The following is a 27,242-nucleotide window of genomic DNA, read 5'->3' on the forward strand; positions in this document are numbered from 1 at the left end:
AGCAATGGCGAGCGCCAGGGAGGGAATATCATTTCTGTCAGTATCTGTGGTCCTTAGCGACTATAATAGACATGATGATGATTTCATAAAGCTCTTTCCCCCATGCCTCTGATGAACAGTGTATCAGAACAGACCTCAGGGAGGAGATGCGACTGCGCTAGCCGCGAACAGACGGAGGATGCGTTCGGCCAAACTTCGCAACGAGGACGAGGGCTGCCGTCGTCTCCGCGAAGGCTCTAACGCATCTCTGTTCCCTCCGAAAATAACAAGCTAATCAGTGCAAAAGAGCGAAAGACCACAGTTTGTAAAGCTGGGGAGGGCTGAGTTTAGATCTCAGGGGTTTGAGTTGGTGGGATTGATCAGGGATGAAGCCGTACAGACACAAACTTACCATGAGCCAGGAAACGGCGTGACGACACGCGAGCAGTTACCGTGGAGACTGACAACAACAACAACACACAGAAATCGTCAAGGGAACAGAAAGGAAAAGGAGAAAATAAACAAGAAGAGAAAAACAAACCCAAGAGAAACCAACAAAAACAATGCAAAGAATGAGTGAACAACCAGAGAGAAGGAGGAGGAGAGGAAAGAAAAACAAAGCAACGTCCAGAGAGGAACTCAAATTCAGAGAGAGGGGAAATTCTGAGGCAGACATTCACACACAACAAGACAATCTTCGGGTGATCAAATCTGTCTGTAGGAGCGCTAAAGAGCAGCCGCATTCATCTGTGTCATAGAGGAGGAGGAGAAAGGGACGAATGATTAGAGGAACTCAACACACACACACACACTCGTAGAATTGATGGGAGTGGAAATGCAGCACTGCGACCGAGTCAAAGCTGGAGCTACGGGCCAAAGGAGAAGCGAGTGGACATGGACGTACGTCTAGAGAGCAGTTAGTGAGAGGCTAACATGCCGAGCTAATGACATCACTCAGGGGAGGGGCCTAGACAGTGACATCAGAGGCGTCAGAAATAGACACAGGGACAGGAAGTGATGCAACGGACAGGAAACACAGTGAGAGTGCAGAGCTGGACAGACAGACTGGCCAGGGAGAGAGAGAGAGAGAGAGAGAGAGAGAGAGAGAGAGGAGTGAAGAGCTTGATGATTGCGCATCGCTCTCTCCACAAATCTGCTCTCCAGAAAACAAACAAACATTAGGGTGTCATTTACATACAACATAATAATATCATGGCAGATAATTCAACTTCTGTTCAAATTATTCAAATCTGACAGTGAAAACAATGGCATTCAAAAAGCAAATGAAATGAAACTGATTCGGTTATAAAGTGCTGCTGCCCAGATTAAACCCGCTTTTCCTGCTTTCCGATGAATCTGACGGCCTAAGCGATCAGACTCATGCAAACCCAAATCAAGCTCTCGTCGCTGCGCTCCCATGCACAAACAGCCACGGCCACCGGGGGGCGCTACAGAGCATCGGTGCAGCATCATGCATCTACACCAGGGGTGCCAAACACCTTCACTAATTAAGCAGAACATATGATAGGCCTGTCACCATAACTTTTTCTTGTGCGATATATTGCCCCGTTAATAATTGCGATAAGCGATATTGTCGTCATTTTAAGACCATTTTATGCCACTTAATATATAATCATAATATAACAGCATAATGCAAGAAGGGCTACACACTTTCAAGTGACAAACTTTTAATTCTTAAGAATATTTAGATCACGGAAATTAAGTATCAAAATAAAAGATTAAAAATCTTGAAAAAAATTGTAAATAAACATTTACTATAATATAAACTAGCAAGTAGAAAAAAGAAAAATGCACAAAGAACTTGTATGGAGATTTTTCCATCTACAGTTTTTTCCCTGACCTTCTTTTCTCTGTAAATTAAGGGTGCACACTATTGCTGAAAAACACACACTACTTAGCCGTCAGATGCACAAAGGCACAGATCCCTAAACAAGGCCATATCTGCAGATGAAACTTTAAAAAAAAAAGTGAACTAGCACCTCATGACTACACCACGTTATGACACAGGCGCAAGTGGAATGCAAAAAACATGGTGACATTAATTTTTATATACAACCCAAATTCCGGAAATCTTGGGACATTTTTTACATTTGAATAAAGTTAAAACTAAAAGAATTTCAAATCACATGAGCAAATATTTTATTTCACAATAGAACAGAGAACAAATGTTTAAACTGAGAAATTAAAATTTTATGCACAAAATGAGCTTATTTAAAATTTGATGCCTGCTACAGGCCTCAAAATAGTTGGGACGGGGGCATGTTTACCATGGTGTAGCATGGGCATCGAGGTTATGAGTTTCTGGAGTTTTGTTGCTGGAATTTGGTCCCATTCTTGCCTGATATAGGTTTCCAGCTGCTGAAGAGTTTGTGGTCGTCTTTGACGTATTTTTCATTTAATGATGCGCCAAATGTTCTCTATAGGTGAAAGATCTGGACTGCAGGCCAATTCAGTACCCGGACTATTCTACTACGAAGCAATGCTGCTGTAATAGCTGCAGTATGTGGTTTTGCATTGTCCTGCTGAAATACACGTCATCTGGAGGGGAGCATATGTTGCTCTAAAACCTTCATATACACCTTTCAGCATTCATAGTGCTTTCCAAAACATGCAAGCTGCCCATACCGTATGCACTTATGCACCCCCATACCATCAGAGATGCTGGCTTTTGAACTGAAAGCTGATAACACGCTGGAAGGTCTCCCTCCTCTTTAGCCCGGAGGACACGGCGTCCGTGATTTTCAACAAGAATGTTAAATTTGGACTCATCTGACCATAGAACACTTTTCCACTTTGAAACAGTCCATTTTAAATGAGCCTTGCATGATTGAGCTTTAGTTGGCATCTACAGATGGCACGGCGGATTGTGTTTACCGACAGTGGTTTCTGGAAGTATTCCTGGGCCCATTTAGTAATGTCAATGACAGAATAATGCCGATGAGTGATGCAGTGTCGTCTGAGGGCTCGAAGACCACGGGCATCCAACAAAGGTCTTCGGCCTTGTCCCTTACGCACAGAGATTCTTCACCAGTTTCTCTGAATCTTTTGATGATGTTATGCACTGTAGATGATGAGATATGCAAAGCCTTGCAATTTGATGTTGAGGAATGTTGTTTTTAAAGTATTCCACAATCTTTTTACGCACCCTTTCACAGATTGAAGAGCCTCTGCCCATCTTCTGAGAGACTCTGCCTCTCTAAGACATCTCTTTTATAACCATGTTACAGACCTGATGTCAATAAACTTAAATAGTTGCTAGATGTTCTCCCAGCTGAATCTTTGTAAAATGTCTTGCTTTTTCAGCCCTTTGTTGCCCCCATGCCAACTTTTTGGAGACCTGTAGCAGGCATCAATTTTGAAATGAGCTCATTTAGTGGATAACTGCAACATTTCTCCATTTAAACATTTTTTTATGTTCTCTACATTCTATAGTGAATAAAATATTGGCTCATGTGATTTGAAAGTCTTTTAGATTTAATTTTATTCAAATTTAAAAAACGTCCTAACATTTCCAGAATTTGAGTTGTAAATATAATGGCCAACATATTGCATCACAAAAATTTATTGAGGTTATGTACATATATTGCGCATTAAGTTGATATAGTGATTATTGCAACAGGCCTACATATGAACGCTTGCGTGTGTCGTGTTGCGCAAGTAATTGCATGCAGCTAAAATGTGCATGTTGGAAATTTAATCTGGATGACAAATACATCAATACGTTTTATAAAAAATAAATAAATTTATTGTCTCCTCAATTCGGATTTATTTTCTCTAATTAGCAGTTGTCCTTTTTTTTAATGCTATCTTCATAAGAACAAATAAGTGTCATACAATTAACAAAAAACTATATTTAAAAATGTTGTCTGCTTAAATTAATAAGGAGTCTGAATGGAATAAATGCCTTTTATTTCACTGCAGACCTGATTTATTAAGGGATAATAATGTAAAGTATGATCAGGAGTCTCGTATGGCACTGAAGTGGCTTTTATAATAATGGCCAGCTGACTGTATATTATCCCCATAATAAACAGATACTTACCATGTGAAAGATGGATGTGAATTACTGTATTCATTTATAATCACAGTGGTAGAGACCGATCGAGCGCAGCTTTACTAACACGAGCGGTCAGTTACACAGCACTGGGCGACGGTCATTAAAAACAGAAAACATTCGGCCCACATGACTCAGTTCTGTGCAATTTAACCTTTGACCTAAAATGAGTTTGACACCCCTGATCTACACACTTAGTCCTAAAACAAACGTCCCGATTAATTTAGAAATAAAAATGACTTCACTTGGGATTACAGCCTTAAAGTGACAAAAAAAAAGAGGATTAAAAAATGAAAAGGAACTATTCCCCCCCGTCTGAGAGACAAACACAGGCAGCGTCTCAGAGGTCATGCAGGAGTTCAAGAACTATAAAACACCCAGAAACCAGCACTGCAACACGCTGGCCTCACGAGGGGAAACACACACCGCTCCATGCACACACACGGCAAGCAACAAGCTTCATCTCATCTCCCAGATTCACAGAACAATCTACAAATGCACTAAAAACAACAAGAACACAAGCATCTGAAAGTGAGCCGTTTTCTCACAGAATGCACACGAATGCCGTAATAAAGGTACAACACCAAAGTTGTGAAAGCATTCCGAATCGTCAGTCCTCGTGTATCGTAAGGATCCAAGCAAATGTTTTACGAACAAAAAAGCCATTCAAACCAGGAGAAACAGAGACTGCATCAAATGCACGCACGTGATTGGCTAACTGTGAGCATGCTCAGTACAAAACAGATCGATCAACTTAAAGGGTAAATAACCACATGCTGTTAAAAACCAACACTCAGCCAGACAACAACCAATCCAAAAAACAGCCGAGAAACAGAGAAAAACTCAGAGTCTAAGGTGGACTGCAGTAGAGATGCAACCATGCATTGCTAAGCTCACACACACACTTCCCATAATGCAACACACACACACACACAGCTGAGCATCTTAAGCAGTTCCAGGACATGTTTGGTCAGTAAAGGTGTGAAATGGGAGCATCAGAAGGAGAAAGAGAGAGAAAGACAGACTCACCTCGATCTTCCGTCCCTCCACGATGGTTCCGTGGAGATGCTCTCGTGCTTTCTCTGCATCTGCACTGGTCTCAAACGTCACAAAACCAAAACCCTGGACCACGACAGAGAGGAACAGACATGAAGAGTCTGACCTCCGAAACTCATCCTGCTTAAAGGAACAATTCACCCCAAAGTGCTCCAAGAAAGGAGATGTGCAGCAGAAAGTTTGTCAAGACCCCGACAGATCAGATTCTGAGTGAGGAACCGATCTAAAGACTTGTGTTCATCTCAGTACTTCTGAACGCACATGAGCTTCAGCTTCAGCGTGTTTCTCACACAAAAACTTCATATGACTTCAGAAGACCTGGAATACACACCAGTCAACTTATACGGGGCTTTTATGGTTTTTTGGAGCTTCACGATCCCTGGTCACTGTTGACACGAGTCACATTGTATTAATTGACACCTAAATATTCTGTGTGGAGGTCCGTTCATAGCAGTGATAGAAATTAATCTTTTCCAATACGTGTAAATTGCTTTTTACCTTTTATGGGCATTTTTACCTTTATAAACCCATTTTTTCTAAAAGTGTGCATCATCTTGAGTCAAAATCTGAATACTAACGTACTAGACTTCATCACGTAATGTATGCGTGCACTGGTGGGTTCGATTTTTGCGATATACTTGATGTCAAATCACACATCATTAAAACAATTATGATATCATCGCACACCCCTATTAGCAGCACAAATCACCATCTGACATCATCTGCTGTCACACTCAATCACAGTAAATTAAATGATTGTTTTTTGGGGGGTGAACTGTTACTTTAGTCTAACAATAACATTTAATCAGATTAAAATCAAATGCATGATTTCAAAACGGTTTCTTACCTTTGAGCCCCTCTCATTGAAAATGATCTCCACATCCAGAATCTTTCCAAATTGCTAAAAACACACACACACACACACAGAAGGAGAGAGAACGCTCAACATAAACAAACCAACTGCTGTTTGCGTAACGCCTACAAACTGAGCTGCATTTACAACAGTCGTTTAAGGTGTTATAATCTTGTCACCAGGGGGCAGAATTGGCCCTTAAACACGTCACTGTTTGTCGTTTCTAAAATCATCTGATGAATAAACCCTGAAGCCTATAAAGCCTGTAGTACCCCGAACATCTGCCGCAGGTCTGGGTCTCTGAAGCGGAAGGGGATGTTGGAAACGTGGAGCCGTTTCGGGGTTCCTTTGGCCTCGGAGGACTCGTCGCTGCCGGATCCGCCGGCGGAAACACACTGACCTTCTGCCTGAGGAGATCCGTCTGACAGCTGAGACACAGAGAGAAGCAAAACTTTACAATCGCCATGTTTTCAGAACGTTTGACCGATTCTCAATTTTTCACGATTTTTAACTAGTCAACTTGAAAATTTAACTCCAACGTGATTCAAGTAACTTTATTTATTAACCCTGTATAGTTAAAGAAAATTCTATTCTAAGTGCAGCACACATGAAGCTGTCAACATGTTCAACAAATCACTTGTTAAATATCTTTACAGAAAAGACGCATGAACTACAAATACATCTTCTACAAACTTATTTTATACATATTAAATGTGTCCCTGCAGCACAGAAGCAGTCATGAGTAACACAGGTATATCTGTAGCAATAGACAACAATACATTATATGGATCACAATTATACATTTCTCTTTTATGCCGAAAATCATTAGGATATTAAGATCATGTTCCATGAAGATATTTAGTATATATTCCTGCTGTAAATATATCAAAACCTCATTTTTGATTAGTAATATGCATTGCTAAGAACTTCATTTGAACAACTTTAAAGGAGATTTTCTCAATATTTAGATTTTTTTGCTCCCTCAGATTCCAGATTTTCTAATAGTTGTATCTCAGACAAATATTGTCCTCTCATAACAAACCATACATCAATGGAAAGATTAATTATTCAGCTTTCATTTTTGTATTTTGAAAAATTGACCCATATGACTGGTTTTGTGGCCCAGGGTCACATATGTTCAGAAATAATACGAGGAAAATACTTTAAAAAACCCTTAAAAATCAAGGTAATTAAGTTTCAAAATGACTGAAGGTATAACTACGGTGGCTGAGAGAGCTCAAAGCGCTGCAACTTCAGAAAACACATGCAAATAGAAAAAACACCTGCAAATTAAGAAAACATCTTCCTCAATTTGACAACACACTCACTACAAATGCTCACGACACAACCAAATAAAGATTTTATTTGCAGTGCATTTCTTTACTTGGTTGTGTTGTGAGCATTTGTAGCGAGTGTGTTGTCAAATTGAGAGCGTTGAGCTCTCTCGGCCACCGTTTATAACACAAATAGACTATTATTAACCATAAATGTTCAGTAAAAACAATGAACAGCAGCTTTGAGTCTGTCTCCGTGATGCAAACATCAGATATCAGACACGCAGCAGCAGTTCTGCGCAGGTTTTTTATTCGATTGCGCTGTTTTTCTGTTGTTTGTTGTGTAAACATGGACGTGTTTGACTGCTGCGCTCGTGTCTCTTGCATGAAACAGCATCTAAAAACACGCCGCTCAAGATAAAAGAAGTTCACTCCCATCTTCTTGCATGTTTTTCCTCTTCCACTGCTGCGTCGCATCTTTATCAGCACAAAAGCGCATTCTGTGTGAATGGCACTAGCGATACGAGCGGTTCATCATCCTTTTATCTTTACTGTAATCAATGGCATATTGTCAAAGTGTCTAATTCTAATGTTTGGTAATATTAATATAAAAAAAAAAAAAAATCACGATTTATCGATTTCTAAAGAATAAAATCGTGGCAAAACCTTAAATTTGAATTTAGAGACAGGTCTTACGACTCCACAAAACACACACGAGTGACGACACAGATCACAGTGGCTTGAGATGATTCGCGCGGAGGGAAGTCGTTCGACACGTTTGTTGTTCCAGCTGCTCAAACGGTGCGAGCGATCAGACGTCACCATCTGCTCGAGGAGCTTCAGCACTTACTTGAGCGCTGGGGTTGGAGGAGGAGGTGCTGCTGACTCCTGCCGGGACCTCCGTTTGGCCCCCTGCGGGGTAAATGCTGCCGGCCCCGAACTCCAGCGCCAGGCCGTTCTGAGGAGGAGGTGGCGGAGGAGGAGGAGCGAAGGAGGAGAACGGAGCCACCACGCCCTCCGGAGCGCCCATCGTGTCCTGTGAACCCTGCAGATCACACACAGACACACCGACCAGGGTTAATCGACCGCTCCGACCAAGAACGGAAAAACAGCTCACTTAAAAGAGCCACAGCCATGAGAGCGAAAACAGAGGAAAAGTGAAATCAACCGGAATGGAGAGAGAGAGAGCGAGAGAGAGAGAGAGAGAGAGAGAGAGAGACAGACAGTAATGCATTCCTCTCACAGATGACGCCACTAAAAGCCAGAGATATTACATTTCTCTCTTTCTGGTGACAAGCAGACTCGGGCAGCTGTTCAATATTAATGAGGGCCTCGTGCATAATTTAACGCACAATCCTCCGACACACACGCCAGCACAGCAGACGAGCTTCTGATCAGCTACAAAACACCATCCTGATGATGGTTAAACATCACGTTAATGATGACTGATTCATGTGAATCCCACAAAAACACATGCAGAAATTTGATTTCACAAGGGTAAAAAAAAATTTTTTGCATAAAGAAAATAGCCATTTTTTTTAACTTTGTGCCATTATTACCCATGATATTATACAAAAAAAAAAAAAAATCCTCATATTGAGACAAAGTGACAAATGCTAGCATGCAGGGACGGTTCCAGGGAGAGTGGCCCAGAGATGCATGCATCAGAACACATGGGATGCACTTCAAATAAAATAGGCCATGCTGAAACTAACATTAGCCAAGTGGCATCATTTTTAAAAGACGACAAGTATAACTAATTATAATTTGCAATTATAAGTTGTATAAATAATATTATATTATATAAAATTTAGAACACAGAAATATGAAATGATAGAATTTTTTTTTTTTTATAAAACTTTAAAATGAGACAAATTTCCAGTAGCCAATAGGTGGCAGCAAGCAACTGTCCTAATGACGGAGTAGTTGAGTCATTTATTCAGCCGATTCATTCAGAAACAAAGAAACTGTTTTTATGATTAGGTCAGTGAATCACCGATTCAGCGCGTTCATACGCATTCAGGAACGAAACACTACTGTGTGCAGAGACGCACAACATGGCTTTGATTAGAACCGCTTTCATGAAATAGAGCAAAATATATTCATATATAACCATATATTCTCTACATTTTAAATCAGTTAATATTAACTTCTTGTCATATTTAAGTTGTTGATTTTTTTTGCCCTGACACTAAGTTTGAATCACTCTAAATACATGTGTCCTAGAAAGTCTGCACATATAATACCATAATTAAAAATCTATATTTATTGCTGTACAGTAACAATAATCTAATTCTGACAGACGGTGAGATCAGTATAATGAATTTATAGCCTACAGTAAGATAACAGATACTGGAAGCAGCTGCATTTTGTCGTTTAAGTGCTGGTTTAATAGAAATTATTTTAATGCATAAACTCAATCTAGATGTGCACAAGACATGGTAATAAAAATATTTGGGGCATTTCTTAAAACCATCTTAGCCCACCCCAGCTAGAGTTAGAGGGTCAAGTAAAGATGGAAGAGATGCCGATTCTTGAATTATTATTATTGTATTACAGTAATGAAGTTGAGTTTTACCAGTGAGAACTGGGGATCAGAATGTGCTTAAAGTAAAAAAGGCTTCATTTTCAGATGCAAATTTGTAAAATGATTTTGTGGTGAACTGTGTTTTCATGAGATTCAGCCAGTGATGAGACTCCTTTGAAGAGATTCTGAGCTGAACTGATGATCTATGAGAGAAATACACGTCGCATCACTGAAGAGAGAAACAAACCGACTGAGACTCATCCCGCGTTTCTACGAGAGAGAGAGAGACATGGAGAGAGAGAGACAGGGGAAAACACTGTTCTGTCAAGTGTGCATTCCTCCTCCAGCATCACTTCCCTACATGGCAGCGGGAAAAGAACAGAGAGAGAGACACACACACACACACACATGACCGCGAGAAGAGAGAGAGAGAGAGAGAGAGAGAGAGAGAGAGAGAGAGAGAGAGAGAGAGAGACACAGCCTGGTATTTATAGCTCTGAGATCTTTCCATCAACCGCAAGGAACATTAATGAGAGACATTTCAGAATCCAGCAGCAGTAACACTCATTTACGGCGCCTCGATACAATTATTACTGTCCCAAATCATCATGAATCAGCCTCTCAAACATCAGCCGGAAGCACTGAATGCACACACTCCGTTACAGTCTTGATGAAGATTGAGTTTCAGATGTTGTTGTTTGTAAATGTTACAGTTTAAGACACAGAAATCTCCCCGACTCACACTTGCGTGTTCATTTTTGCGTGATTGTATTTGCACTGCATGGATGGTGTTGGACCGTTGACAAGAATCAATCGGTGGTGCGTCACTCACAGAGACGGAGATTCACCGCAGCTCATCTATTTCTGAAACGATGGGCTTCAGGTCTTTATGAATCTGTCTGATTATGATCAGAGAGTTGTCTCAGCGCTGTGAGCATGTGTTCAGCCGAGCGAGGCCTTCTAAACACTTCAGCTTTAGTTACGGGTCAGCTGGCATCGGTCTAACGCAGCGACTGCCGCTCTGACCATTAGCTAACACAGTCACTCCTGACCACACCAAAAATACATACACTTAAATGTACTTCAAATACATTTCATGCAAAGTTTACTAAAAATACACTTTCATATTTATGTACTTAATAAAATGCCCTGCAATTAGAGGTGTGCGATATGACGATTTTTGATCGTGGACGATATAAATGTCTCCATGATCTGCTTTTGAAGAAATATAGTATCGTGCTACAGCACACATTCTGTCAGCTGCAGCTCTGACGCCGCCGTCTCTATATACTGTACAACACATGCATTCACATCAGTGTTAGCTCAGCCGTAGAGCTACTCTCACGGGACACTGCACTTATTCACAATCACAAAACTACACTATTTGCATGTGTTTTAAAGCACTTTGTGCTGAAGCTTCATATATCTGATTGAGCTAAAGTGGAACTATTGCAAGCACACTTTAAATATTTAGCATTTAAAGACCAATATTATTCAAAGATCATACAATTCTCATCAAAAGTGACACATTTTAGACTTAATATTAAAAAGTGCATTGTGCACAAGTAGCATGCCAAATAAAGTTTAATTATGATTTTTAAATCAGTACGTCTCGAGTTATCTGTTGAATATGTTAATAGATTTTAACTATACTTAGTATGAAATGTATTTTAAATATTACTTTTTTTTTTACTAGAGTCATTACATCAGAACACTTCAGCGAGGCGTTACACACAGAACCATGATGTGTGAACACAAAAAGCTCATTCTAAATATTAATATTTACATTAATAGTACATAACATTAAATTACACTAGAGTATTGGAATACTGGAAATCCAAGGTGGTACCAAGACGGCCATTGAGTGAACTGACCTTCTTTAAAAGTGTTTATCATTGGTCAAATCGCAGAACTGGAGCATGTGTTTTACTCCCAGCACTCACAGATCCTGACACACACGGCTGACCCGCCCACAGACGCTCTGATTGGTCAGCTGGATCCTGACCTCAGGCCTCTCGCTCTCTTCAGAGGGCGTGTCCATCCGTTCCTCCCTGACCAATCAGAGTCCAGCAGCACCCAGCGTGGGTCCAAAGGTTTCTGGGTCCAGAACGGCCCAGATAAATGCTGGTGTTTGAGAGAACACACACACACACACGAGTGAGTGTGAATGTTTGTCTCTCACACACTCCACCCTCAGCATAAGTACAACCCACGGAAACGAGCTGATCTAGTTTGGACAGAGGACTGCTCCTTTGCTCAACACACACAAACTCATTAAAGACTCCGGAGCTCTTCACCGACAGACACACATTCGTCCGGTTTGTGTGGAACGCGAGCTCTGAACTCTCACACCGAGAAACCAGCCCAAGAAAAGCAAACAAGCTGCATGACTGACGTCTCTGTCCAGTTTATATTGCGTTTCGTCTCATGTTACCCTCTCCTCAGCATGAACCGCTTGTGTTGATGTCATTAATAGCATCACGTGTGGATCTGACGAGTGTTTGATTTCTTTAAATATTCTAGGTTAAACACAACTGAAGCAGTATTGCAGGGTCGTCTGTGATGCAGATAAACGCATTTACAGTAACGCCGTCCATCAGCAGCAATGGGCATATGTCTAAATCTTTTCTAGGTGAAGGATCTTTTCTGGTGTCATCCCTACATGTGACGATTGAGCCAAGAAAACTGATTTAAGGACAGTTACGTCACATTTATTGTGTGTGTATATATAAAGATATCTGTTATACGTAGGGTTGGGGAATCAAAAATCAATTCCAAATACAGAATCAGATACTTAAGGTCAGGAATTGGATACTTGTTGTAAAATTTTAATTTCAATTCCACCCATCAATTCCAGTGTGCGCATCCCTATTTATTTAGGTGGCGAAAAGGAGCTGTTAAAAATGTATTTGTCTTTGAATCATTAATTCAAGAGATTCATTCAGAAACACTGATTCATCCAGTAATGAAAGCGGTAAATCTTGAGTGAGTCACTGAAGCATTGCATTTGAGATTTTGTTTAGTTGTCTGATATTTTTCCTTCAGAATTGAGAGAGAACTACAACAAAAGTCTGTTTATCCAGAATCTTGCAGCACTATTTTGCACACAAACAGCTCTTTATCCAGTTTTTATGTAGTTGGCTGATTTGTGTTCACGGTGCTCAGTAGCAATTCAATGTTTTGCAAAAAGAGACAACAAATGTGTGAGATATCTAAATGTATGACTTCTTTTTTTAACCACATTGGAATCGATAAGAATCAGAATCAATAAGCAGAATCAGAATTGATCAAATTCAAACGATATCCAACCCTAGTTATACGTCAGACGTAAGTGTTACTTTAAACCTAAAGGACTACTTGCAGTAATGGATGCTATGCTGCATGTCAGCTGAGTTTGCATTGTTTTTACGAGGATACACTGATGTATCAGCCAATAATCGATATCGACTGATAAAAGCACCATCGGACGATTGTTCAAAACAGCTGACGATCAGGGTTCAATATATCCTGTCAATCAAAAGGAATCAGAAAAATAGTCATCAGATTGCAACTGAAGAAAATGGGCTGTCGAAGTAACAATCTCTATTTGACCCAATGAATCACCCATAGTTCAAGCCAGGGTTGCCAGGATGCGGTTTTGAAGCTCTCAAACGTGCCGTGACAGATCACTATAGTTCAAGCGGCAGAGCCGAGTGCATTAAACATGAACATGAAATATAGCGTGTCATAAACATGAATGAACATTAGAAGGTACAGTACAGTACATATAACCAGGCCATCAGTAAATCAACCGCGGAATTGTGATCAATATCATACTTTATATTGCATTTACCTCAGGAAAGTGTTCAAAGTTTATTAAATAATGTCTATATATAGTGTAATATATAATTAAATATATATATGTTTGAATTAAAAATCAATCCCACGTGTATATCTGTAATCAGATGCATATTTAAAACTGGAATATTATTTCATTTCAGTCACGTTTCATCAAAATAAGTTTAATTAGTCCAGCTGCTGTGAGAAAAGGCTATAAACGATCCGTCATCTGCAGGATCCTCACACGCAATATAGCTACTAGCCGGGAAAACTTCTCTATGTTTACAGACGTGACGTAATGACGCAGTGCCATGCTCCAATTTCCCGGGAACTCCTACCTGTACCACTCAAATCAGAAAACATGACTATAAGCTAACCGTTGTGAATCGGGCTAAAGTAAGGAGATAGTTTTGAACACTGGCTGGTTATGTACTTGCTCAAATATTGATTTCGGATCATTTTTAACAAACAAAAGTTACGAACTGCAGCTTTAAGGTTAAAATTAACTGATTTGTATAAAAACACTCAAAGTTTTATTATAAAGTAATAATAATATAACTTTACAATTACATAATTATATTCCTACTCTAATCTGTTTTTTGAAATATAAACAATTAAAATGGTAGGGATGGGTGATATCTTATCGTTTGCAATATACCGTTGAATATTCTCCTCACGATACAAATGTGTCTCCTCGCGATAATAACGATAAGTGTAGTTGATGACGGTTTCGTGCGCGCCCGATTCGCTGTTCACGTGCGGAGTGGAAACAAGCATGGCGGAAGGCGGACGTGAGGCTGAGGAGGAGCTTGTTGTTAAGCGAGGAGCTACCTCCACAATTTGGAACTGGTTTGGTTACAGAAAATCAGATGCAGAGCAAACTACCGTAATATGCAAGGTTTGCAGAAAAACAGTGGTTAGAAAGAGTGGAAACACGTCCAATTTGTTCCACCATCTGAAACACAAACCAGAGTACGAGGAAAGCTCGAAGATTCGCGAGGCAATGGAGGCACCAGCTACAAGTGGACCTAGGGGTAAGAACATTCCAAAAATTGCCAGCGCATTTGCTAATTGTGTCCCTTATGATAAGCAAAGTAAACGATGGAACAAATTGACAGAAGCAGTAGCGTTTTGTTTGGCAAAATACATGTTGCCATTCCAAACTGTCGAAAAAGATTCAAGCGAATGATCCATAAACTGGCCCCAAGACGCAACATGCCTTCAAGGAAGTACTTTTCCAAAACAGCCCTACCAGTGATGTATAAAGAGTGCCGTGGTAGGGTACAAACAGCACCGTCTACGGCGGATTTTTATGCTTCAACTGCAGACATGTGGAGTAGCAGAGCGACTGAGCCGTACATTAGCCTTACGGTCCACTACATAACGAGTGACTGGAGTTTGAACAGCTGTTGCATCCAGACACGTTTTTTCCCAGATGGCCACACGGGTGAACACATCGAGAGTAGCTTGAAGCAGTTTCTTCAAGAATGGAATGTAGACGAGGAGAAACAGGTGTGCCTAACAACGGACAGCGGGGCCAATATAGTAAAAGCAGTCCCTCTAAACATGTGGACAAGACCGTCTTGCTTTGGCCATTGTCTACACACTGCTATTGGTAAGTTCACTCTCTCTCTTAGTGTCAGTATATTTAATGCATGCACACGGAGCAAACATGAGCTTAATATTTACTGTATTTGTTAAGTATTTGTTTCTGCATCAGTAATGTAACTATATGCAGTATTTTGAACAGTAATGCATTAGCTAATATGTATATATTATGTGCATTTAATATTAAATGTAAAAAAAAAAGTTTTTTTTAAGTTTCATCTATTATTTTAATTTTAATTGAATTTTAACTTTTCTGTTTTCGTTTGTTTTTTTATTGTATTTATATTATTCTTGTGCAAAAGAAACATAAATAAATACATAAAAATAAACAAATAGTTGTTGTTGTTTTGCAGAGAGAAGCATGAGGGATACCAGGATTGACAGAGGCAGAAGATTCAGCGGATACTTTAGCAAGAGAAGGCCTTTACACAAGACATGCTGACAGGTCAACCAGGCATCTGGTGCCTACTTGGCAGGATATTGATGTCCTAGACTCTGTCAGTAAGGCACTTGGGCCTCTTCTTGATTTTACAGATGCCCTCTCTTCTGAAAACTATGTCACAGTGTCATGCTTGAAGCCTACTCTTCACCTATTCAACAGTGAGCTGCTGCAGGGGAAAGATGAAGACACAGATCTCACCGAGACAATTAAAAGTTCAATACTGGACGACATGAACACCAAATATGGTGACCTAGAGGTTCAGGAACTGATCAACATGGCAACAATTCTTGATCCGCGCTTCCGCACTCAGTATACGAGTCGAGAAGAGATCCTGGTCATCAAAGCCAGAGTAGTCAGAGAGGTGGAATCCCTTTCTGTCATGCCAAGTGATGCAGGCTCTGCTACCCCTGTAACGTCAGCTGAATCAACAAAAGAAGTTCAGAGTGCATCTAAAAGGCAGAAGAGTCTTGGAAGTTTTTTCAAGAAACCAGCTGCTGAGATGACCAGCCTTTCTGAAACAGAAAATTGAGGCTGAATTAAACAACTTCCAGCATGGGCCACTTGCAGATGGTGAAAGCATGAATGAATGAATGAATGAATGATGCATTTATAGCAATCCCCTTACGTGGTGGAAGGTACATGAGGTGAATTTCCCTAACATCAGTCGTTTGGCGAAAAAGTGCTTGTGCATCCCGGCCACAAGTACAGGGTGTTCAGCGCTGCTGGAACTGTAGTGACATGCCAAAGGTCTCTTCTGAAACCAGCTACAGTGAATATGTTGGTCTTCTTGACCAAAAATCTTAAGGTGTGAGCCCCGTTCTCTTTTTGAAAGCTACTGAATCACACTAGTTGCGTGTTATATAACTTGCACTACCAGACATGTTCATGTCAGCCTCATTTCTACATCTACAGTATTTCAGTGTTTAAAAGTTTAATTACACTGTATCTAAATTTAATTGATTGATTCGTTTTTTAATTTATGATCTTGCGTTTTGCACTATTTTGTAAACTATCTGAAGACATAGTTGGGATCGTTACTTTCTGATACAGTGTTTGCACTATTTTTACAATTTGTTCCATGGGACAAGAGATGTTCCACATACGTATTATATTTACATTCTAAGAGTGCGTCATTGACTGTTTCACACTGAACTTCTTTACTCTATCAGGTTACTTTAACATGTTTGTTACTTTATCAGGATTTATTTGCAGTTGCACTCTGTTGTAACTTTGAAACACAACTGAAGACATGGTTGGTGATTGTTACTTTTGCTGTTTGCCCCATGAGAGTATAAAGAAATACAGAATCTGTGTTTACATTTTAAACGTGTAATTGATTTGAATTATTGTGTAATTGTTGTTGTGAGATGTTTTTCAGCACAGTCACTGGAACACAACTTAAACATAACAATCTGCTATTTTACAGAAGAAAATAATAATAATAATAATAATAATAAATATATAAAAATAAAATCGCCATTGTTATCGCAACAAATACCTGAAATTATCGTGATACATTTTTTAGGCCATATCGCCCATCCCTATTAAACGGTGTCTGTCATAAATAACTTGACAGATTTACTCAAATTAAATATTGAAATATATAAAATATGAATGTTTTATGGTGCATATATTTAGCAAAATGCTCCTCTCTAGAGTTCATTTTTCTAGATGACTAATGAGTTCGTGGACACTGAAGGTTACGTTACATGACGTATTGTTTACAAGCTGTTATATTGACATATTTCCACGGTTAAAACACGGAGAAATGACAAGACAAAAATGGATTTCGTTAAGTTGTACTCTTTCTTATAAGAGACTTTGATGTTCATTCGTGTTTATTTCATGCTGTAACTGGTATTAAAGCGCAGGAGATGCTCAGTGCTGCTTCTTTTGAACTGAGGCGCTACAGCGATCGGTCACTCCACATTAAACAGCGCCAAAACAATATTTATTGTTTGAATATTGTAATAAAATTGTCAGAAGCACAAAGCTTATCGCAATTTACTGGATGGGAGATGCGCTACAATGCTCTGATCATTAACTGAGAACAGGCTAGACTAATCAGTTCTTCTGATTTAAGAGTGAATATCATTTAGTAAAAATGAGAATAGATTAAAATGGAGAAATCTGTATTTTTTTCCCCAGCCCTACTAATATTACAGCAATGTAACAAATAAGAGGGTTCCCTGTATAGTTTACAGCATGAGTTGATTTCTTTCAGACCTTATTCTGAATAATCAGCTATTAGTATCGGTGCAGAAATTCAGCATTGATGCATCCCTAGTACTTGTTTATTACTAAGCTACAGGTTTTTTGCATGTTCTTTTTGGTTTTGTGTGAGCTTTATATAAAAACAACATGCATCTGTCCTCATTTAGATGTGTGCGTGTATCAGATGTCCAAAACAATATTCTAACGTCAACAAAAAGGGAGAATATAGGCCTATATTTCTATGCACAACAAAGGCAGCTGCTCTCCTTTCTAAAGCGAGCGTGTGAGATCATGAGTTGACAGGTAAGCGTCTCTCCCTCGCTGCAGGGCAAACGCTGGGTGGGGTTCAGCATACTTCTCCATACTTCAGCCGTCCTCCATCAGGATCACAGAGCTTCACTGTCCACGGCCAGCTCTGGCTCTGAGATTCTCCCTGAGCGTCACCTCTAAAAATCAATTTCCATTCTCCACTCCCTCCTCCCCTCCTCAATCCCATTCCTGCTTTTAAAGGAAAACACTGAGATAACAGCTGCTCGAGCCCTCGGGAGACGGCAGGAGAGGGGGAGGGACGGAGAGAGAGACAGATTCCAGGCTATACCACAGACAGCTTCTAACTAATAAAAGACTGATTTGTATCGCTGTACATTAACACTAAAGCCACATGTGTGTGAGACAGATGTGAAGACACAATGAGACAGACAGACGAAGGAACAACTGCTCATGAGCACCTGGCCCCTTCAGTCAAGACAGACAGCTGGAGAAACACACCAGACTTTCCTCACCTTCATCACACACACACACTCACACAATCACACACACACACACACACGTTGGTTTTTGTGGTTTATGGGGACTCTCCATAGGTGTAATGGTTTTTATACTGAACAAACTGTGTGTGCTATTGCCCTACACCAACCCTACACCTAAACTTAGCCCTCACAGGAGACTTTGTGCATTTTTAGATTTTCAAAAAAACACCATTTAGTATGTTTTTTAAGCCTTTTGAATTACGGGGACATAGGCAGTGTCCTCATAAACCACCTTCATATTGTAATACCTCTGTCATACCCATGTCATTATACACATTTGTGTCCTCATAAACCACATAAACATGCACACACACACACACACACACACACGAGTGAATCACGCTCGATGTTTCCAGGCAGGAAATGCAGCAACATGAATGATTGAGAACTCACCGGCTGCACAGGAGGGTAAAAGACTCCCATCATTCTATTGAAGACAGCAGCGACAGACAGCAGTGTTTCCTGATTCTCAGACGTCAGCGCTCACGATCTCTCTGTCAGAGTCTGACACATTCAAAATCTCCCTCTCTCATTCCCCTCCTCTCGGTCTCTCTGTCCGTCCTCCCTCCTCCCATATCACTCACTCGTTCCCTCCCTCTCTCAATTCAGAAAGCTTTATTGGCATGACAAAAACATACATTTTGTATTGCCAAAGCATTAAAACAACATAGAAAGTGCTCTCTCTCTCTCTTCCCATATCACTCACTCGTTCCCTCCCTCCTCTCTCTCTCTCTCTATGCTTTTTCTTAAGACAAACAAACCCATTTCTTAATTTTCAAAGATGATTCATAAAAACTGTTTAAAAATAAATCAAACTACTCATTTATTTTTAGTTCGTTAACCAGCTAGCTAAACTAGCATTCCCTTAAAAAAAGAGAAAAAAAAAAAAAAAAGAAAACAGCAAATGGAATCTCATGCTCTCAGCACCAAATATCATCACCGCAATGTGCCATTCCCTTCAATTAATCTTCAAATCCTATAATGTTCAGCTGACCAAGTTTATTTTTAACCATCACAAGAGACTCTTACGTTTCTGATGTGATATTACAATAATAAATGAACAATAACAATAACAAAAGAAAAATGGTGCCGCAGATGGCAGCTATTGTGCGTTGCTCTTCAGTGTTTGTACGGTTTTTTGTTTCTCAAATATGATCAGTTTTACCAGGTATTACCTGCTGAACATTCGGCAGAACACACTAGGGGTTGACCGATATGTGTTTTTCAGGGCCGATACCAATTATTACAGACGAAGTAGACCGATAACCGATATATTGAAGCGATATATATGTCTGGTGTAAAAATGAAAATGAATGTCAAAATGAAGAATAACAAGGGCTCTGACAAAAACGGCCTTCCCTAGTGTTGGTTGCACTTCTTACTCTTGTCTTCCTCCATGCATCCATCTACAATAAGGGTAATATATAAAGAGAGAGTTAAAAGTGGGGCCACTGCATGCTTCATGATTAAGCCTATGAATACTAAATACTACAGCTAAACAGCTTGGGGAAATGTAAGTATTTGGCTTCAATAATTTACATGTTAGAAATGTATGTGTAATAGCATAACCTCTCATAATTCTTCATTAATTATTTTCGGTTGACTAAATCATAACCTACAAGAGGGGACTATTCAATTCATCATCTAATGCACATCAGTTGATTAATTTAAAAAGCGCAATGTATATAATAAGTGTAAATAATTTAATTGTCTTCATAGCTCCATTGTAGAAGTTGCGAAGAAGACCGCAACTATTTTAATGAAACTATAACACTAATAGCCTGTTATAGGCTCACTTGGTTCAATAGCCTATTGAAATGTCCCAATTTCCGTCATCCTAATCTTGGCCTATGTGACAATAACTTAATCTTGGCCTATGTGACAGTATCTTAATCTTGGCCTATGTGACAGTATCTTAGTCTTGGCCTATGTGACAGTATCTTAGTCTTGGCCTATGTGACCGTAACTTAATCTTGGCCTATGTGACAGTATCTTAATCTTGGCCTATGTGACAGTATCTTAATCTTGGCCTATGTGACAGTATCTTAGTCTTGGCCTATGTGACCGTAACTTAATCTTGGCCTATGTGACAGTATCTTAATCTTGGCCTATGTGACAGTATCTTAGTCTTGGCCTATGTGACAGTATCTTAATCTTGGCCTATGTGACAGTATCTTAGTCTTGGTCTATGTGACAGTATCTTAATCTTGGCCTATGTGACAGTATCTTAGTCTTGGCCTATGTGACAGTATCTTAATCTTGGCCTATGTGACAGTATCTTAGTCTTGGCCTATGTGACAGTAATTTCCATTAGTTTTCATTTACAGAGCAGTGCAAATGAAGGCATAAAACATTAATTTAATTTATCTTTTAATCAAATGAGAGTTTAACTCTATTTGTTGGCAAACAAATGTGTTTACTATTAAAATTAAAACATGGAAGAAATAGCGTATTGTGTTTTTGTTCTTTTAAACAAAAGTTGTAATAATTGTAGTAGCATTAGTAAATAAACCAAACCTTTATTTTGACGGGTTGCCATGAGGACCTCTTAAGTTTCTGTAGCCTATTTATGATATGACGATCGTTTTACTCAAACGAAACAGTCAAATGCTCATGAAGTAACTCTCAGAGCAGTTCTGGGGATGATGTTCATGTATTTATGTCCTCATTTAGTGACATTGTAGATGCGGAAAACACCACGAGCGTCGCGCACTTCAGTGTGTGTGTGTGTGTGTCAAAACCGCACGTCTGTGCCATTCACCTATACAGAGACACGCCGAACATGCAGAATTCATATTTAAATAGTCTTTTTGCAGCTTAATGTTTACAGATAGTCCATATCATGAGTCGATTTAAGTGTACTGACTTACTTTTGATTAATTCATCCAAACTTTGACTAATTCCGTGACTCCGCGTTATACAGTAAATACCATATGACTGGATTCTGCGATTCCCCCTGCGTTTCCCCCATCTCGGAAACCATAAATAGATAATATTGAGGTTTTTACAACTTCAGTGTAGTGGATTGTAATTTATTTGCAAGGTCTGCTGCTGCCTTTGAGAGAGAACTAATGCGTGATGAAGCAGCACCAGTTAGCAAGCGCTTTCGGTGTGAGAGTGCCTTTAGTCTTCCACGTTGATTGGTCGGACTCCTGACTCTCAACAAATCAGATGCGCGGTGGGCGGAGACTGCTCTAGGCCACAGAGTGGTGAGTTCCGACAGGCTGCATCAGAGCCAAATAGCGCGTTTCAAAATTAAATATTTTTATCGGCACATCGGTTTTGAAAATGACCGATACCGATTATCATAAAAATGCTTAATATCGGTGCCAATAATCGGCCAGGCCGATAATCGGTCGACCCCTAGAACACACCACACAATCTTTTACTGGATTTGGATTTTTCAGACGTTTTTCTGGACATTGTAGTTGGCGGAGCCGTAGCTCTGGTCAAACGCTACAGGAGGCGCCGGCAGGGGAAGAGAGCTGGAGCGCTCGTGAAGCTTCGTCAGCGTGGATTTAGAACGGCGGGGCTAGCATCCATCTGGCAAATCTCCGCTCTCTACCCAACAAAACGGACAAACTCCTTCTGCTCTCCCGGACAAACAAGGACTTTTCTAACTCTGCTGCCCTGTGTTTCACGGAAACCTGGCTGAATGGCGACATACCGGACAGCACGATTCATCTGCCTAATTACCAGCTGATCAGAGCAGATCGGGACGCAGAATCAACGGGGAAACCGCGCGGCGGCGGGACATGCTTCTACATCAATGAGAGGTTGATTTTCTGTCATAGAGAAGCTCTCCAGTGTGGAGCTAGCTAATGATAAAATTGCTTTATTAGTGTCAAAAAATTATTAAAGTGATAGTTTGGTTTGCAGAGATCAAAGCTTGATCTGGACTGTTTTGATAATAATCCTATAAAGGTATTTTAAGAAAGATTATGTTGTGATTAAAATAATTTATAAAAAAATAAAACGTCTCACTCACCTTTATGGCTTACTAAACTTTTTCATAAAGCTATTAAATAGTGAATATCTCATCTGTCATCTCATGCATGCCAAATATATTTATTTGAATAAATTAATGAAATAATAATTATGACATAATGAGTTTCAAAAGCTGAAGTCATTACCTTTAATTATTTGTTGGAATATGTAACTCAATATTTCAACTAATTGCAAAAGCTGAATAATATAAATCAAAGTCCATTGATTAATCTGTGAAATAATCGATGATTAGTCAATTAATTGCTTTAATAATTGTTAGATTAATCGATTATCAAAACAATCATCTGTTGCAGCCCCAGTTGTGAAAATGACCATCAAGGACCTTTATACGGAGCATGTCATTGTAAATCTGTCCCTCAGCCTCGTTAAATTAAATACGGCCTCTAACCTGATTAAAGTCTATAGTTGGCGAAGCACAAAACTCTGTTTCTGTATTTATTTTCATGACGCTTAGAGCAGTGCATTATGGGATAGCGTTCACATGAAGGATGCGTGTGATCCGTGTCTCTCAGTGTTGGTGAGATCTGTAGCGCCGCCTCTAATTGGGCTGCAGGTTTAATTGGTGTATAATCAGATTAGCGCCGGCCCACACGCGCCTCGCCGCTCCGTCAGGGTTCAAGCCCGGCTATTGTTTACACATTAAAACAAGAGAATAATCACCACACGAGGGACAAACAGAGACCGCTGCGCTTATACAGGACTTTAACGGTGACCAGGGCGCGCAAGATTTCTAAATCCCTGGTATCCCTTCGGCAGGTACTCTTCAGATTCTGGTAGCCCGAAAATGATTTTAACTAGCCCAAATAAAATAAAGACCATAAATGTCAATCAAAAACATTTTCAATATACAAATATATCAACGAATATCAAGGAAAGAGTTTTATTTGACTATTTACAAGGTATCTGCAGAATTCTTAATCTATTTAAGGCAATCTGAAAAATTATTTCTTATACCATTTAACGTATTTAAAACTGTCTAAGGCCTGAAAAACTCTTCAGTTTAGTTGGATCAAATTTAAGGACCCGTGGGAGCAGTGTTCCTCTAATTATTTCTCTTGCCGAGCAATACTTCTCTCTATCGGGGGACATCTCTGTCACCAGCAAAAGCACTCTTTACACCAGACCTGTACAGCACACACAAAACAGTGTGTAACGTTGAACTTTAATGTGCTGTTTATATTTGATTTGACCCTTGATGTCACTAAATGATGTATATTTTAGGTTAAAGCGAAAACATTTTTACTGAACAATACACTGCAGTTCAACAGTTTGGATCAATAAAGTTAAGTTTCTTTTGCTCATCAAGACTGTATCCATTTGATAAAAAATACTGAATATTATTTCACTAAATACTGTGAAATATTGCAATTTAAAATAAATGTTTTCTATTTTAATATACTTTAAAATGTAATTAATTCCTGAGAAGCGACGCAGTATTTTCAGTCACATGATCCTTCAGAAGTCATTCTACTATGCTGATTCTTAATCAATGCTGGAAACACTTGTACTGCTTTTTTATTTTATTTTATTTTTATACTGTATTTTTTGGGACCTGTGATATTTTTTAAAAATAAAAAGTTAAAAAGAACAGTGTTTAGTCAAAATAGAGATTTTGTTACAATATAAACTATTCAAACGTTTGGGGACAGAAATTTTTTTCTTTCTTTTTTAAAGATACTTTAAAAAATGTTTAAAGAAAGTTCAATAAACTTTATTCAGCAAGGATGTGTTAAATGGATCAAATTGATAGTAAACACTTCTATTGTTAGAAAATATTTCTATTTTGAATAAATGCTGTTCTTTTTATTAATAAAAGAATCAAAGAAAAAAGTAACACAGGTCCCACATAAATATTGATCAGCAGAAAAGTTTCAACACTGATAATAAATCAGTATATTATTATGATTTCTGAAGGATCATGGGACACTGAAGACTGGAGTAATGATGCTGAAAATACAGCTGCGCATCACAGAAATAAATACTGTTTTAAAGTATAGGTATTAAAATAGGAAACCAATATTAGAAATTACAATAATATTTCACTATATCACTGTTTTTTCTGTATTTTTGAAATCAATACAGCTTTGATGAACAAGAGACTCAAAAACAAGGTCAATTATTATCAGGTTTATAATATAGGCCTAACATAATATATCATCAAAACAAACTATTTAAACTGATAGAATAGAATAGAAACTGAAGCAAAAGCTGAGATCTGTAAGTTAAATATAAATATCGTGAACATATGAATTAAAGTCGTGACGTATTGTCAAGTATGGTGACCCATACTCGAAATTGGTGCTCTGCGTTTAACCCATCCAAGTGCACACACACAGCAGTGAGTAGTGAACAAATGCACACACACACACACACACACACACCGTGAACACACACCCGGAGCAGTGGGCAGCATTTATGCTGCAGCGCCCGGGGAGCAGTTGGGGGTTCGGTGTCTTGCTCAAGGGCACCTCAGTCGTGGTATTGAGGGTGGAGAGAGCGCTGGACATTCACTCCCCCCACCTACAATCCCTGCCGGCCCGAGACTCGAACCCGCAACCTTTGGATTACGAGTCCGACTCTCTAACCATTAGGCCACGACTTCCCCAGATATATTCTTCTATATCTGTCTAAACATGGTTATGAAGTAGAGTTTGTACAATACTCTTGTGTGTGACTGAACATGTTTCAGAGTTTAGTTACCCATACTCCTCCATTTCCAGCACTTAATCAAGCCACTCTTCTTTAATACATGAGGATGTTTTATTTCACATGTGATTGTGTTTGTGTTGTCTCTCGTGTTGAGCGCACCGCAACCATTGAAGAATTCAGTTTCTACAGCGACTCATTTGGTACATATCGTTCTCTTTCTATGAAACCGGCTCTAACTCTGTCGTGACATCAGCTCTAGAGCGGTTTGCCTGAGCATTGCTATTCTTTCCCTTTTACTGCGGCATTCAATCAAATGGCTTCCCAACTCATGTTTGTGTGTGCGAGGCACATTATTTCTCCTGCGCAGCCGCGGTGGAAGAAGAGCGCTCAGCTTAGAGGGAGCACTGCGTGGAGTCCTGTATTTAAGGCCCGTCGAGCAGGCAGTGATGCATTCTGGTAGCCCGACTGGAAAACACAATAGCCCCGGGACGTTGGGCTAACCATTTTGCAAGCCCTGGGAGTGACTTATTGGAGTCCAAAAGATCCGCCGTAGTTAATATTTATAGCAGATGAGACGAGCCGATCGGGACGCCTACACAACACATGATACGAGGAATCAGCCTGTTTCGCTCTCAGCTCTGATGTGTAAAAGGATCGAGTAAATGGAGTTTAGGACGGTTCTGAAGAGAATCACGGGTTGTTTCTGCTCTGCTGCTGCGTCTCTTTTCATCTTCTCTTGATAAACACCCTCTTTCAGCTCCACGCAGCTCCCAGCTGGAACTAACGTCCCTCCTACAGTCCCCTGAGGGAACACTTAGCAGTGCGCACTGCGCCGCTCAACAGACAGAAGCACACTGGAATCATCTGCAGTGCTGATGCACATCCAATCTCATGAAAACACAGCCGGACCACAATGCACTGCAACAACCCAAAGAAACAAATCATAGTGTGCTAGCCTATTTATAGGACCATGGTGATTTTTTTTTTAATTGCATGATTTATGGTCTTGCTTTCAAAATTCTCATTACTGCAATACTTCAGAGCCTTTTTCTGCATCACTCTTCATAGCGACTCTGAATGCTGTAATGCAAAAAAATCCCCACACTGTGCAGTACAGTAAAAAAATGCAAAGATTTTTTAAGTTAAAATCTGTACAAATGATTAAAATCACATTTATTAATTTAGCAGATGTTTTATCCATTTTTTGCATCACACAAATGGAAATGAAAAACAATGTCACAATGGAAAAAGTGTTCACGATCCTAAAGAGAGGCCAGAAATGATTTAAGTTGATCAAAATCCAGCTTCTTTCTTTGGGTTTTGGACTGAAATACGAGCTGGACGTGTTCTTGAGATTCAGCCCAGATTCTGCTTTCAGACTGAAGGTCTGAGTGTGTTTTTTCTGCTGATATTTGAGGATCAGCTCAGATCTAAAGGCCGTGCAGAGAATGAAGACAGAAACATCTGGAGTCCATGTGTGTGAAACAGACGACTCGAGCTGAGAGAGACAATGAGTCACAGAGAACCCCTCCACCACCCCGTCATGTGCCTCATTTCCTTAAGGACTGAGCCAGCCGCTCGCTGCCAACACACACACACACACACACACACACACACACACACACACACACAGGACTCGCAGATCTTCTGAGAGCAGAAACTATGATTCCCTCAAGCTTACTGACCTGTAACTTCCAGTGAAAGGAGAACAGCAGAATGGAGTGATCAGGCAAGAGAAGGACAAGAAAGTGAACAGATGGTGCAGCTGAAGGAGGAGCTCAGTGAAGGACGGAGGTGAAGAAGAAAGACGAGATGATTTAAGAACGAGAGGACGAGTGTTTCAAAGCTCTTGGCTACTTCATGTGTGTCTGTTAGTGCCATGAGTCTGACTGCAGTTTATATTTCCTGTGTGTGTGTGTGTGTGTGTGT

The 27,242-nt window shown here is 39.8% G+C and overlaps 1 protein-coding gene across 8 annotated transcripts in view; it reads right to left on the minus strand.

Moving 5' to 3' along the window:
* Window positions 1-27,242, minus strand: part of rbfox2 (RNA binding fox-1 homolog 2) — a 44,363-nt gene that overhangs the window by 13,869 nt on the left and 3,252 nt on the right. For 6 of the 8 annotated variants that reach the window (XR_013784974.1, XR_013784975.1, XR_013784976.1 and 3 more), the window contains exons 2-5: window positions 8,088-8,282; window positions 6,236-6,391; window positions 5,958-6,011; window positions 5,084-5,176 (exon numbers count right to left, since the gene is read on the minus strand). Coding sequence is in view for 5 of the 8 variants with exons in the window: in XM_079431501.1 (XP_079287627.1) it covers window positions 5,084-5,176; window positions 5,958-6,011; window positions 6,236-6,391; window positions 8,088-8,282 (498 nt within the window). In the remaining 3 variants the exon portion in view is untranslated. Of the gene's footprint in view, window positions 1-5,083; window positions 5,177-5,957; window positions 6,012-6,235; window positions 6,392-8,087; window positions 8,283-19,049; window positions 19,259-27,242 lie in introns of those variants that run through there. The other 2 variants (XM_079431503.1, XM_079431504.1) reach the window with 2 other exon arrangements.

The sequence above is a fragment of the Barbus barbus genome (genome assembly GCF_936440315.1).
Source record: "Barbus barbus genome assembly, chromosome: 13".
NCBI classification, from domain to species: domain Eukaryota; kingdom Metazoa; phylum Chordata; class Actinopteri; order Cypriniformes; family Cyprinidae; genus Barbus; species Barbus barbus.